The sequence below is a fragment of the Juglans regia genome, chromosome 14 (assembly GCF_001411555.2).
Source record: "Juglans regia cultivar Chandler chromosome 14, Walnut 2.0, whole genome shotgun sequence".
Taxonomy (NCBI): Eukaryota; Viridiplantae; Streptophyta; class Magnoliopsida; order Fagales; family Juglandaceae; genus Juglans; species Juglans regia.
The window spans coordinates 14,390,365-14,405,556 of record NC_049914.1 but is presented as its reverse complement, the minus strand read 5'-3'; the positions used below and the strand labels follow the sequence as shown (position 1 = coordinate 14,405,556).

Below are 15,192 nucleotides of genomic sequence, written 5' to 3'. Positions count from 1 at the left end.
AGAAGAAGCACACCCTGGATAGACAAGCGAGTGGTAGTTCACGAAGCGGCTCGGAGCAGAGGAATGTCTAAACCGGCCTTTGGGTAAGCAATTCTTCAATTCCTTTCCTCTGAAAACTCGATGCTTGTGATGGAACCGAGGCTTGATGGTTACGTCCTCGTGAGCTTCAGAAGCAAATGGCCTCACAATCGTGCTCGGAGCGCTAGATGGGATTTCTCGAGCGGCCATGTTCGTGTGTAAAGAAGATAAAATGAGGAGGAGATCACAGAACACCAACACGTAGAATGTTGTCATGGAAGAATACTGCAATATTTAGGGTACTTGAGTTGGGGTTTTTGGTTGGTTCGTGGCAGAGTTAGTTCGTGGGTTTGGAGATATTTATAGTACGTAAGAGGGCAAGTTAAAGGGAGGTGGTAGCATGCAGAGAGTTTGAAAAGGAAAAGGGAATTAAATGGGCTCGTGAGTAGCTGAAGAAGACTGCAGGTCTGGCACATCTCACTACTATATTGCAATGAAATTACTTTTGGGGCGTGTGGTGGGTACGTACTTTTTGAATGTGGATCAAACAAGTGACGATGCCCGTGAGTTTATGTTATTGCAATATCCATATTCAAAATCATGTCTCTCAAACTACTGTTTGCTCCATAAATATATACCTTTTTTTTTTTTTTTCCTTTCCAATTTAAGGTTGCATGTGCACTGTGCGTGACTATGTTATGTAGATGTATAAAGGATTTGTGGATAGGCACTTTAAATACTTGATGACCTTTTTTTTTTATTTTTTTTATTCTAATTTTCTTTCGTCAGATCAGAATTATTAACTAATTACACACTACTAGTGATCAATTATGTTGTGCTCACAACACTCCGACGTATAATTAAGCATACATTATGCCAAATTTACATGAGGACTTTGTTAGATAGCAGTCTTCATGACTGTTGAGTCCAAATATTTAAATACTAAACTTTTAACTAAGATTAGGATTGTTCATCCGACCCGACCTGACGAGGTGGAAAAGTCCGACCGACTTGATCGGAAGTTGCTTTTAATATGATCTACGGTAAATCTCTCTCTCTCTATCTATCTATCTATCTATCCACTTTAATAAAAGATCATGATCTCCTATTTAATATATACTGCCAATGGAGTTTTTTAAAACAAGGAACTATAAATAATCAGAAGATTTCCTATAAGTGCTTGATGCCCTCAATTTCCAAATGTCCTAGCAGCAAGCTAGGATGTTGCCGCGCTTTCTCGTCTCTTTTTTTTACACAAAGGAAAAAAAAAAAAAATTCTTTTTACAGTTCTATGCGCGCAGTCATATTTTAAATTTGAAATTTCAGGGATATTTGGTAGAAAATGGCAAACAGTTATGCTTGGGAGGATGTCATGGTTGGTTATAAATTAATGGATTGAATATGTAATATTAAATAGCTTATATATTTATTTGTTTGTTTCAGGCCATTTGATTATATAAAATTATATATAGTGCATATTTTCACCTCGAATCCAATATCTAAAATCGATCCTTGTGTTCGTCTTGTTTAATTTGTGATTAATTCCCTAGCATTAACTCTTTAACATGCAGTTTTACATAATCATCATTCATTCTCTCATCATCTTCTTATCATATTCAATGATGTAATATTAGATGATTAAAGACTATTTATTATATTTTACTTGTGAACCTATTATTTAATATCACTTTAATGTCATATCATGAGATGATAAAAAGAATTAAAGATGATGAGTAAAATTTTTCTATCTAGAATATTAGAATATTGTTGGATTATTGGCATGGCCAGTTGAATCTTGCATGGGTCAATATTCTTGTGATCATAAAGAATATATATATATATATATATATATATATATATATATATTCATGTTTCATGATGAAAACAAATCCCAAAATAATTTAGTGATTAAAATGTTTCAATATTACAAACACATCATGAATATCATTTCATCATGATGAGATGCAGTTTAGATCATATATCTTTCTCTTGTTTTTCCCTGATGCAGGCAACTGGCCGGATCTTTCCATTGGGTCAGCAAGCAAATTAAAGCGTTGCAGAGACAAGGTAACTTATAATTATATATGGAGGGTGGCAAAGATCAATAATCTGACCTATCAACCAACAACTTTTTTGTATAATCACTGAATTAGGACTATGATATTGAAGGCCCTGAACAGGCCGGCCGGGCATGTACCTTGCATGCATATATATATATATAAATAGTAATTAAACTTCAAACAATAAAAACCCACAAGTCCATGATTATTAATTAGTAGTACTGCATTTAATCATGCATAGAGGTAGGAATACAAAAACATAATGCTGCAAATTCAATATATATGCACCGTACCCGTCGGTGGTAGCTAGGCCAGGAAATAAGGACTCTAGCTAGCTTATATTAATGAAGGGTTTTAGCTTAGATACGAGACTCTTAAATTGCAGAATATGCAATGTAAAACTCTGCAGTTCCTGCTCCCCTACCACCAACATATATGAATATGAGTACGCATTGATCTTAGTCCTTCAGAAATTACCTCATATATATATATAGTACCATGCATTAAATTACTTGATAGCGAACAATGGTACTATATAATATATTATCTGGTGATTCCAAATTTTCTTGCATGCATATATGCTAGATATTAAATGGGCTAATTAATTAATTGGAACTCGTGATGATCTATATGCATGTCAGAATCATGCGATTTACATCTCATGAGGGACTTCCTTAATTATATATGTACCTCTTCGCACTGATGATACCAATTATATATCAACTCACATAATTAATAATTAATGACCATTACAATTGGGAAAATATACTTTTTGAAACTCTTCATGAATAAAATAATATTTTCTTTTAATTCAAACTCATCAAAGTTTAAAAGAATTTAAATAAATTAGAAAAATTAATATTTTATTAAATACTAGTTGTACAAATTAAAGTTGTACATCAGTGTATTATATATATATATATGAAATATTATACTAATTATCATCTTTATACATCATATTTATTTTTATTTTTTTTTCTTACAAAATATGTGGTGTATAGATGATGAATACACATATTGTTATTGTTACATTAATGTCACGACGCTTGAACATATACATACATATATATATATATATATATGAGCTTCGATGTAATAACCAATTGAACTTTTAAGGAAATTATATATATATATATATATATATTAATGTCTCTTGTGTGTATATATATATATATATATATATTTGGAATGCAAATATTTTTTGACTACTTTTTTTCAACTGCAATGTCACGAGATTGGCTTGTTACCTTCTTTCATCACATGGAGAATATGGATTAGAAGATGCAATCATAAATTAATGCATGATCAAGTACGCGTACGGATCGATATATAATTAAAAAGAGGATATCAGCGAAAGTACTGTGTGCTAAAATGTACCCTCCAGCTATATATCCAAAACCATTGTGAGATCAATCATGTCCACGATTAAGGACTAGCTAGCTTGTAATTAAGGTTTGAATGTTTTTTGTTTTGCAATAACCGAGGATTAATTCTCTGAAAATTTAGATGCTGTCATATGAGAGTATTTTCTGCTGATGATCACTAAATATGTGCGTGTGTCTATATATATATGGAAAATTTTATACATTATACTACAATTTTATTTTCATCCCATTATGTGAGATGTAACATACTTATTACTATTGAGCAATCATTTAATAGATCATTCTTTATTATCTAATAGTGATTAATGTGTCATATCTTACATATATAGTGGAATAAAATTAGAATAAGAGTGTGATGTATAGCATTACTCAGAATTTTGTTACTCATCATCCTCACATACAGCATACAATACTTATTTTTATTTATTTTTTATGTTTTATTCTTCTTAAATTAATTGAATGAGTAATGTTATATACAAGTTCCAAATAGACAAGTCCCATACAAGCTTTTTGTAAAATAATAGATTCTACTAATAAATAAAAGTTTTTTTTTTTTTTTTACATTTTTTTAATGTGAGATCTATTTTTTTACAAAAGTTTATATGAGATTTGTTTATTTAAAACTTGTACAAATTATTTCTCTTTAATTTAATCCTGAGATTCACATATAATAATAATATAGCTAACATTAATGAGTACTTGGTTATGATCGACGTATACGACGTTAGATCGTAGTGCTTAATTACGAATTAATTTTCATTCCAGAAAAGTTAGAATGTTACAATTATAGCTAGTAATAATGACGGCATTGCTACCTGATCAGGATCATTAATTCAGAGTTATGGCGCTATATATACATATATATGTTACATCTTTTTAACTTATTCTAAGTTATTGAAATTGTAACAATATTTATTAATCATGAAATTAGTTCTTGTTTTTTAAAATAATAAATTTAAAGATCGACGGACAGTATCTCACCAAAACAGTAGAAGGAGAAGGTATATATCATGTATATGTCTTCCATTAACTAAATAGATGTTTTCATAATTGCACTTTATTGCTCAATTACGAAGTCCTAAAGTTGCTTATGGAAAGTTTAAAGAAAAAGTAAGGATTAAGATCAAGTTTAGATTGAGAAGTGATTTCAACTCATTTCATTTCATTATTACAATTTTTTAAAATTTTTTACACAAACATGATAAACAATTCAACTTTCTCAAATCTCAAGACGATAATAATATTAAAAAATAATATTCTAACGATATTATTTTTATCTCAACTCATCTCATCTCAACTCACTATCCAAACGGCACCTAAGATCCTCTAGTTTGCTTAGTATAATCTATGGGCTAGATTTTTTAAAGTCTTAATCAATATATATATTTTTTTCAAATTTAATGATTTGAGTTATACCACATTTTTTATAAGTTAAATACAATAGGACTCTCTATTAATGTTTTAAATTTCGTTTCGGTAATTATTTTGATTTAAGCATTGAAATAGAATATTTCGGTATCGATGCGTTCCGGTGTATTGTTTCGATCTTAAAATTAATAAATTTTGGTGTACCAATACTTTTAGATATTAAATTTACATAAATGCCATCAAGAAACTTAAGAAAATCACAAATTTACCACTAAAATAGTTTGGAATGGAATGGAGTTTGGAATGCAAATTTCGACCAAAATGATCCGAATTGATCGAAATGGGCCGAAAATTTAGAACAAAAGGAATGGGGATGTAGGGGGTACCGCCACTGAGTACTACACTAGAACGAAAAATTTCGACCATTCGGATTGGAAGGGAATGGAATTCAAAACCATGTTCTCCACTTCTAAATTTAATTTGCTAAATATGATAACTATTAACATAAAATTGATAAATGTTGATAAGAGATAAGTCAACTATATTTATCTTTTCTTAATAGGTATTAAATGATTGGAAATCTATTTGTTATATTTTCCTAATAGTGTACAGAAATTGACTATCACTAATCGGAACCGATCGTCGGAGTCTGTAAAAGGCTGAGACTTGTGGAGAATTGATCGGTCGACAGTAGAAAATGTTAGAAACCGTTAGGTTCTGGTTTGAACTGTTTTCAAACCAGTGAACCGACCGATATAATATATATTTTATTTTATCTTTGTATAAAACGATGTCGTTTAATTTAAGTGAATTAAATGACGTCATTTTAGAAAAATAAAGAAATAATGTATTAAATCAAACGGCGTCGTTCTATAACTAAGTTTTAGAAAAAAGAATGATAATAAGAAACGACGTGGTTTGGTTTAATGGACCAAACCACATCGTTTTGGGTTAGAGTTTAACCCAGTCTTCCCCTCCCATCTTCTTCATTTCATTTCCTCTTAGTCTCAAGTCTCACACACCGTCTCTCTCTCTCTCTGCTCTTTTATGCAACTTGCTTTGCTGGCCCATCTCTCTCTCTCTCTCACGTTGCAACCACACACCGATCTCACTCTACCGCCTTCTATTCGGTCCAACCATTCGCTCTCTCTCATCGCACCACCCATCTCTTTCATTCTCATCGTGCCATCCAAAACAGTTTGAAAATCGTTGAACTGACCGGAAACTAGTTGGAGCTGATCCTGTCGATTTTCTCCCCATTAAACAGCCGGCCGATTTTATACAAATAAAGAATCAGTCGATTCAATTTTCACCTCGATTATTTGTCACTTGTCTCATGCTTGATAGAAGATGATAAATGGTATTTTTGGTCTTTATGTAGCAAAATTATCATTGCCAATTTAAAAAAAAAAATTGATATTATATTTTAATAATAATAAAATTAATACCACTATCCAATGGAAGTGTGCCACACTGCCACGTTTGACTGAGTACGAATATCCGATAAGTCATCTTTCATACTTCATAGATGCAGGGGATCTAAATCATGTATCCGATTCGTAGCGCAAGGCTCGTACGGATATAATTTTAATGGCAACTACGGAATTATTTGTACGAACGAGGGCTTGAAACTAACCGCAAGTCTGTAACCATTCCCAGTTCCCAGCTGCCGAGATAAGGGAACCAAGTATTAACAATGCGGGAACTTTTAAGATAAGAAATCACCTTAAATGGAGCACGCTCTGCACGCCCTCTCCTTTCCCTCCTTTTCTAAGAGTAAGATAACTCCATCTTTCTCCTTTTGCATACAAAATTTCAAAAGAAAAAAAAGGGTTCAAAAATTCAAATTCATTTTAGTTATTTCCTCTCTCTACCAGTTGTAATGGGCATTTATTTGTAATATTTTTCTCGTTATATGCTCTTTTGGTATGTAGGTAGTGAAACTTACTGAAGGTAGTTGATGGGCATGCGTTACAATTATGAGACTAAACATATAGCAATTAAAAGAAGATGCCCTTTGAAACTTGATAAATAAAAATGGCAGCAGTAGTTGGTTTATGTGCTTTTGATGAATAGGTACCAACACTCCCTAATTAATACAGTTGTGAGAGAAAATGAGATGGCCATAATGGAAAATGCCCATTGCAGATCGAGCTATGGTGGCTTTAGTACGGGGTTGTTGATGGGTGTGTATATGCATTTGAGGAACATTTGGAAGTGGGTTCCTGTTGATTTGGTGAAACCCCCTATTCATTCATTAATTGTGATCTTTATGGAGGAAGGTTTCTGTTGTAATGGATCCCTAATTAATGTAAAGATGGTTTCATGTCTGTGATTTTAAAACCTGTTAAGAGTTGTTGTGGGTGTTGAGGGAAACCATGGATACAGGGAGCATTGATGCTGGTTGAAGTCGAGCGCTTCAATGAGCTTTCTGTGATTTGATGCGTGAAGTGACTGCCTTTAGCTAAACATTTAGGGATTGCACTTCGGGTTTATACCTTTGGTGGATAGGAAAATTCTGTAACTTTTGTCATCAAGTTATACACATAAAATATTGGAGGTGGTGGCACCGAAGAAATCACATTTCTGTACTTATTAGTTAGCAAATTTCGGTTTACAGTTCTATTTTAGGCTCTGGTGGATTGAATTCACCTGATTTCTTGCTTGCTGATCTGTGATGGTATCTTATTATAGTTTTGCAAAACAGAAACCACTCATAAACAATCCATACAAGTCACAACGATGAGCCAATGATTAGAAAACAAATGTTAAACTGTCATGAGGCATCTTAATTGTAATATGATAGCTGGATTGAAAACATTGGCTGAGAAAAACTTCGCTGCTCACTTCCGGCTGATGAAGTCCAAGATCAGTATTAACTAATAACAAAACATGGGGTATATTTGTTAGTATCTAAAGGGGGCTCTATTACAAGATATTGGTAGTGTCCATCATGAAAATGGTGCATTGCAGATGATGAAAAAGGCAGCCTTCTAGTTCTTTTCTTTCCAATTTTTCTGATCTGCTGTTTTCCCAAGTTTGAACCACCAAGATTGTGCTTTGGGTCATTTGTGTTCCCTGATTAATAATGCTTCAATATCAATGAAATTGTATGGCAACTATAAGTGAGATTTTTGGATTAAATGCTGGAGTTTACCTTTTGTCCAATGGATACCTGTTGTGACCCATATATGCCGGTTAATTCGAAAATGACAAACTTTTAAATGCATCAGCAAATCAACTAATAAAGAAACTAAATTTTGGAAAACAATTTTTCTCCAATTATTGGAAGAGACATTATTATTTTTAGAGAAATGTTACTTGCAGTCGTGAGTGTGCAAGCGCCGTGCAGTTGCTTTGAAAAAAGTGAATAAATATGGGACCCACATGAAAATAAATTAATTTTTTAATAGTAGACCCCACTCTTTTTCAAAGCGACTGCACAGCTTTTGCGCATTCCACGACTGTATGTAGCATTACTCTTATTTTTATAGGCTGAAGATCTTCATTTATGGTTCTATCGATGTTTTACTACTGTATAATAGAAGTCGAATGTGATTGAATTGATGCTTGCTTGCGCTTATCTTATTTTTGTTGTTCAAAGCGATTAGGGATTTCAAGCATAATTCTTGCCCGTTGAGAGATGGAAAGTCACAAGAACCAGGAAGAAAAACATTAACGGTATCTTCTGCTCTACCAGAAACAGCTGCCTCTGTGGCAATTGCTGCCACAGTTGTGGGTGCAGCAGCTACCTTTCTTGTAAGGCGAACTAAGGCTTCTGAGACACCTGAGGTGATAATTAACTTACAGCGGCATGTAAAATTTATTTGATATACTTTAAGGAAGAGCATTGCATGTTTGAGAAATTATAATGAGTAAAGAAGGGAAAAAACTGTGAAGGAAATATAAGATATTAACGAGTTTCACTATAGCAGCTCAAGTCCACAAGAACTAGGTCTAAATGGTCACACCTTTCTTGTCAATCTCAATATGTTTATAATGTACCCACTAAAGTTTTTATATATGGAAATTACAGTGACGAAAGTATGATATATTTTTTCCTAGTCTCACACAACACAGCCAGTTTCTCAGGCAACATGTTTGACCAATAGTCTTTGTGGCACTGGTTTATAGAGCTCAGGGCAACATCAAACTTTGGACACCCACATGCTTGCATGTACCAGTACTACTATGCTCAACATTCAACTCCTCTTTTTAATTGAAGCCACTGCGATGCACTTTCAGCAATTTCCCAAGTTTGTACTTCTTTCCGGACAAACCATGAACTGTTGGACTCACTGGCTGCTGATTTGTCATCCTCCAGAAAATCTGTTTCCTTTCCACTGCGTAGTGTTCTCACATACTGCCATACGATTCAGCTGTCAATGCTCACCACCCTATTTTTCTCTTTCCAAGTCTTGATGTATGCCTCCCAGAGTCCCAAAGGTCCCCTTTCCTCCCCCCTCTTCCTGCGGACACCTTTTTAGTGCTAGTGTAGGCTTTTCAATGGCCAGCACACTCTTCCATTTCCGATCAATAAATATGCAATCCAGACACCAAAGTGTGCTGTATCCTCCTTTGTGTGTACATTCCTTGGGTTTGTGTGTGCAATTTTCTCTAAAGCCAAGAATGCGGGTCCAATCTAGCTTCTGTATGATTTTCACTTCAACCTGTGCTCTGTATTCAACTGTCTTGGGTTTTATCTGTGCTCCAATCCATGCTTTGCCCTTCTAGTTAAATTATTTCAAAACACTTCCATTGACTTTTGAACTCATGTCCACTACAAGTCTTCACCGAGTTTAAAGAGATGCTAGTATACTATGGATATAGTGGGCTATGTCCATGACCATAAATGCCAGAGGCTACATAACCTCAATACAATTGCATATCTATAGAAAGTCTTACCGAGGAATTGCAGAGATAAATAAGTGTGTTACATAAGACCATTTAAGCCTAGATATTAAATGAAATCCTGATATCCAATTTATTCCAGTTGCATTCTACCATGTTGATACGATACATGCAGTGACATACCGCTTATCTCATATAAGCATGAGCTTTCAGCAAGGAATCAAAAAGTGCTTTATTTTTTTTTTCCAGTATTTGTATCATTAGTGTAATGGTAAATGTCATCTGTTATGCATTCTCTCCTGGATGCTATTGAATCTCCCGACCTCCATCAGGGAAAAAAAAAAAAACACAAGAATTCGAATCTTAGTCAAATGGTTACAAATGAAAGAAAAATTTAAAATGAATCAACAAGGCTGTTCAAAACTCATGAATGACCAATAAAGGGCTCTTTGTCATAGATAGATTAAAAGAGGCTGTTTCTTCTGGACTATTGTTCATTTATTTTAAGAAGATTTGCCAAGAACATTTTAGTTAGCTTAAAAACCATAGACTTTGGGCAAGAAAATCATGTTTCATTTTTTGCATAAATTGAATTTTTTTGGTCTTCCTGAAATCTTATTTTGAGACCTTTGCTTCCATTTTTTGTTCTCTCTCTTCCACCCTTTTTTTCAGTTGTGCTTCCTTATGGTAAGAATGTCTTTTGGAAACCCCAAAACTTGCACCGTATATTATTTTATGTATTAATTGCTTTCAAACACAAACATTATACAAAGACATATAATGGACCGAATACAGTATTAACTACATCCCCTTGTTAACCTGGAGCTGCTCTTTTCTCCATGCCAGAGTTATTTGTATCACTGAAATTCTTTTTTCCTATGCAGATACCTATGAAAGTTTGTGAAGATTGTGGCGGTTCTGGTATATGCTCCGAATGCAAAGGTGAAGGGTTTGTGCTTAAGAAATTGTCTGAGGACAGTGCAGAGAGGGCAAGACTGGCAGCAAAAAATATGGCTACTCGATACACAGCAGGGTATATCTTGTCTTCTCTCTCTCCTCTCTCTCTCTCAAGCTTGAACTAATCCACTGAACTGAACATAACTGAATTGGACTGTTCCAGGCTTCCCAAGAAATGGAGCTACTGTACAAAGTGTTCTTCTGCCCGATCCTGTAGTACTTGTGCTGGTCGTGGGAAGTTAAGCTACTAGTTCTAAGATCTTGGTGTTTTTAATTAAGAAGCCCTTATCCTCGACGAATTGTAGAAAGATATTAACATTGGTTGACATTCAAGATACGAGATGCTTCATTTTTTGGGTCTTTGTTTCTAGTAAGTATTTCTGTTCTTCAAATCAACGGTGATGTATATGTTAAAAACAAATAGAAACAGAGATTGAAAATGGCAAAATAGTGAGGCGATTGTTAATCTTTAGACAAATATTGCCTCCCACTCACGAAATTGAGTTCTGCAAAAGAGAATCTAGCAATTTGTCCTCAGGATACAACATTGTTTATATATTGTGTAGATTGTAAATTCCGAACACTAATCTTAGAACAAACAAATGTAATAGCAGTAGTTGTAATGTTTTATTTGAATTTAGATAAAACGGTTTCTATCAGAAAGGTATGAAATAGCTGTCATTTGACAGTTAATAATAACGTAAAAAAAGATGAAATAAGTGCGAAGTGTGTCTATGCTTCGTGCGCGTGTGTGGTCAGTGCTTCGCACTAGGTGACATTACTATTGTGTGTCTATCCTTATATTCCAATTTATGTATTGTGAAACTCATTCACTTATAAACCACTAAAAGTTTACTTGTCTTTTCAATGTGGAACTAACAAAAAATCACATTGAAGGAAAAATTCAAAAGAAGTCAAAGTCAAATTGAAGGGAATATTTGAAATAATCCAACAGTATATTGTTTTGTTCTTTTGGTTGGAAGTGTTCCTCTCTTTGTAATGTAACTTGATCAATGCATTTTCTGATAGGAAAGTGATAAATCAATTACCACATTCCTAAAGGCATAATTCACAACAATGATTTTAAAGGTAACATGTTTCTAGCTTCTTCAAGGCAGCTGAGACCAATATAACTTTATTCTTAGTACATTCATCCATAGTTTCCTGGACTTTGCACAATTTTTAAATACAATCGAATTTCATAAAAATAAATTCACAAATATGTCTCGATGTAATGTGTTTTTGGAAAATAAAATGACATGTATAGACGGAATTTGAAAGTGTTCATTCTATTTCATAGCAGATGTGTTAGAAATGTGCACTAAGGGTTTTTTTTTAAACCTAATCGGCATGCCAAGTTAGGAAAAAAAAAAATATAAAACTTAAAAAAATAAAGATCAATACAACTAGAAACAAAAATAAATAGCAATCAAAATTAAAAAGAAATCAACCGAAGTTGAAAAAAACTTAAAAATGGAAAAAGAAAGCCCTAAAAATAATAAAATTAATAATAAAATTTTTAAAAAATAAAAATAAAACTTCAAAAAAGAGGCTTACAAATTAAAAACTAAAAATTTCAAATTAAATTAAAACAATTTTGGAAATTTATTTTGGCACTTACTGTTTATATTATTTGAATAATATAATTATTTCTTGAACTCGTCAAGATCTGTTACATAATGTACATATAATTTGCTAATTTTAAATATTGAGACAATTTCCATGCAATTTTTTAGCACCTACATTTCTCTTTTCAATATCCGTGCCTTGTCAACATGTGTCATGCCAACAATTTCAAAGAGGAATTCTATCATTTAGTTATTATTTACTTTTATATTTTATATCTATAATTTTTTTCAAAAGATATGATGATTTTTTTATAAAGTATCGAATATGAGATGATGAATAGTAAATAATGAAAAAAAATTTTTAATTTAAAAATTTATTCAGCAGTACATGCTCTTTATTACAAATGTAATTCTCTCTAATTTTTTATTTATTGGATCGGATTACCAAATTTAAAATAGGTAATTATAATATTAAATGCTCATGTGAATTTACATGTGTTCAGAAATTTCAAATAAATAACGTGGGGACGTAGGATCCTTCCAATTAGATGCCGTAAAATGGATTATCATTATTTTCGAAGTTCGAACAGACAAGATCTTACATTGGACGGGTTGGCCATTAATGTTTCTCATGGTCTCATGCTACTCACGTGGGGAGAGAAGCAATAACGAGCGGTCCCCTCGTTGGAATTAATTTTATGCATGGGGTCCTGGGGAATGGGGAAGCATGTGTTCCCCGTCCCTAAAGCAACTAGGGCTGTACAAAAAATCGAAAAACCGACCTAGACCGACTCAGACCGGCCGCCGGAGCTCGGAACCGGCAGGGAACCGGTCGGCGTGCGGCATAAAATAGAGAAAACCGATATCGGCCGGTTCGGCGTCGGTTCGAACCAAATTAAAACCGCTGAACCGACCGACTAAATAAACTATTTCCTTTTATATATATTTTAAACTTAAAACGACGCCGTTCTACTTAAGTTTAAGCGGAACGGCGTCGTTTTAAGCCTTAGTTGTGTTTTAAACATAAGTAGAACGACGCCGTTTGGTATTAAACCAAACGGCGTCGTTTAATTTATAACGATTTAAAAAAAAAATTAAGTAGAACGACGCCGTTTCGTTTAAACCAAACGGTGTCGTTTCAAAATAGCTTCATCTTCTTCCTCGCGTCTTCTTCCTCGCGTTCTTACCAGCTCTCATCCTCTCTCTCTCTCTCTCCTCTGCAACAATCTCTCTCTACTCTCTCAGAGGAAGCTCGGTCCGGGAACCGACCGTGAACCGATAGAGAAAGGAAGCAACGGTTTCGGCCGGTGTTTCTCCTCCTCGTCGATCGGTTTCGGCCGGTGTTTCTCCCCGCAAATTACCTGTTGGTTGGCGTCGGTTTTGCCCAAGAACCGAACCGAAGGGGTCGGTTTTCACCCCTAAAAGCAACAATGATCGGTTTCCGACGGCAAAGACACGAGCATCTCACGTTTTTTTTTTTTGGTTTTTTTTAAGGTACATATCTATATATAAAAAAGAGATTTTTTTTTTTAGGAATTTATGTGATGATTTAAACCAAAATTTCGTTCTATGGATCTCAAGTTGAACTAAAATCCCTGCTAAATATATTGATATGACCAAAGTGCCCTTGCTACAAATCTCTAATTAGGTTAAAATACCTCTGTTACATATTTGGATGAGATAAAATATCCATACAATATACCAAATTAAATATAAATACCCTTGATCCAAATCAAACTAGCTGATCGACATTCAACTAGTGACACATGGCACAGCTTTATCAACCTATGGCAGAGATGGACCATGGCGTCGAAGTGGGTCTAGATCGAATGTTGCAATATCAACATATCAACCCACGACACAGATGGACCAAAGTGCCGCCATATGTCTTGATAGACCACATTGCCGCCATATGTCCAGACAGATCAAGTGATGGACCATGATATCGATGTGGGTCACTGGTTGGATGTTGCCATGGGTCTTCTCGACTCAAGGATGGACCATTTTGCTGGGGTGAGGAGCATTTTGCTTCTCATGGTGCTCTTTGGGGTGGTGAGCACTTTTGTTCTCCATTATACTCGTTGAGGTAGTGGACACTTTTGTTCTCTAAGGTGCACGTTCGAGGTGTGAGAACTTTTTCTTCCCATTGTGCTCACCAAGGTAATGAATACTCTTTCTCTCCATTATGCTCATTTGGGGGCGAGAACTTTTGCTCTCCATGGTGCTAGCTTGGGCATGATGCTCTCCTGGCAAGCACTTTTACTCTCCTTGGTTGGTCTTGGTGGTGAGTGTGACGCTTATAGATTCCGCTTAGGATCGGACAGATTCTTAAGCGCTGAGACATGCAATACAAGGTTACCTGCCCCGTTCATGACATTTAAATATGAAATGCACCTAATATACATCCAGCAGTATGCAATACTCACAGTAGTTAATTTTTTTCTTGAGCAATACTATTCACCAAATGAGATATATCCCAACAATTTTGAAACATAATATATAAACATTAAAATGATAGATGTTCATGATTACAAAAAAAAAAAAAAAAATCCAAAAGGTTTGTAATCACAAAAGTTCGGGAGACAAAGCTTCTTAAGTACATGCATAAACTAAATCATCTACTAGGCTAATCTGTCGAGTTGCGCTGTCGAGTGGCTCGCGCAACTCGATCAGGGACGCCATAACGCTATATATGAATCGATGCATGGAGGCTATGAGTTTTGCGTTGTGCCTACACTGCCTAATCGACCATCTCCAGTCGGCCATCTTCTCTTGCATCTCCTGGTCCTAACACATCGTCTACCATTTTGGGAGGAATGATAGTTGAGACTACCACGATGAGATTTGAGTACAAACCTCAGCAAATTAATAAAGAACTTAAGTGACAATTTAAAGATGCATGCATGACAGTAAAAATATGAATGCATAACATGATCATAAATGAGCTTGACGTGACTTGACAATTGACATGGCATGTATTGACAT

The 15,192-nt window shown here is 34.4% G+C and overlaps 1 protein-coding gene across 1 annotated transcript; it reads left to right on the top strand.

The window, feature by feature from the left end:
• The first annotated feature begins 6,468 nt into the window (after positions 1-6,468).
• LOC108990324 lies at positions 6,469-10,999 on the top strand. Its single transcript, XM_018964247.2, has 4 exons — positions 6,469-6,607; positions 8,436-8,623; positions 10,567-10,715; positions 10,803-10,999. Exons 1-4 carry the CDS (start codon positions 6,562-6,564, stop codon positions 10,888-10,890), a joined length of 471 nt encoding a protein of 156 aa, XP_018819792.1. The 5' UTR covers positions 6,469-6,561; the 3' UTR covers positions 10,891-10,999.
• The last annotated feature ends 4,193 nt before the right edge of the window (positions 11,000-15,192 follow it).

Bases quoted from the DNA above. Each gene is read 5' to 3' on its own strand.
- LOC108990324 (XM_018964247.2), top strand. From the start codon at position 6,562: ATGGAGCACGCTCTGCACGCCCTCTCCTTTCCCTCCTTTTCTAAGA. The intron at 6,608-8,435 runs GTAAGATAACTC...TGTTGTTCAAAG, and splicing joins CTTTCCCTCCTTTTCTAAGA to CGATTAGGGATTTCAAGCAT. The intron at 8,624-10,566 runs GTGATAATTAAC...TTTCCTATGCAG, and splicing joins AGGCTTCTGAGACACCTGAG to ATACCTATGAAAGTTTGTGA.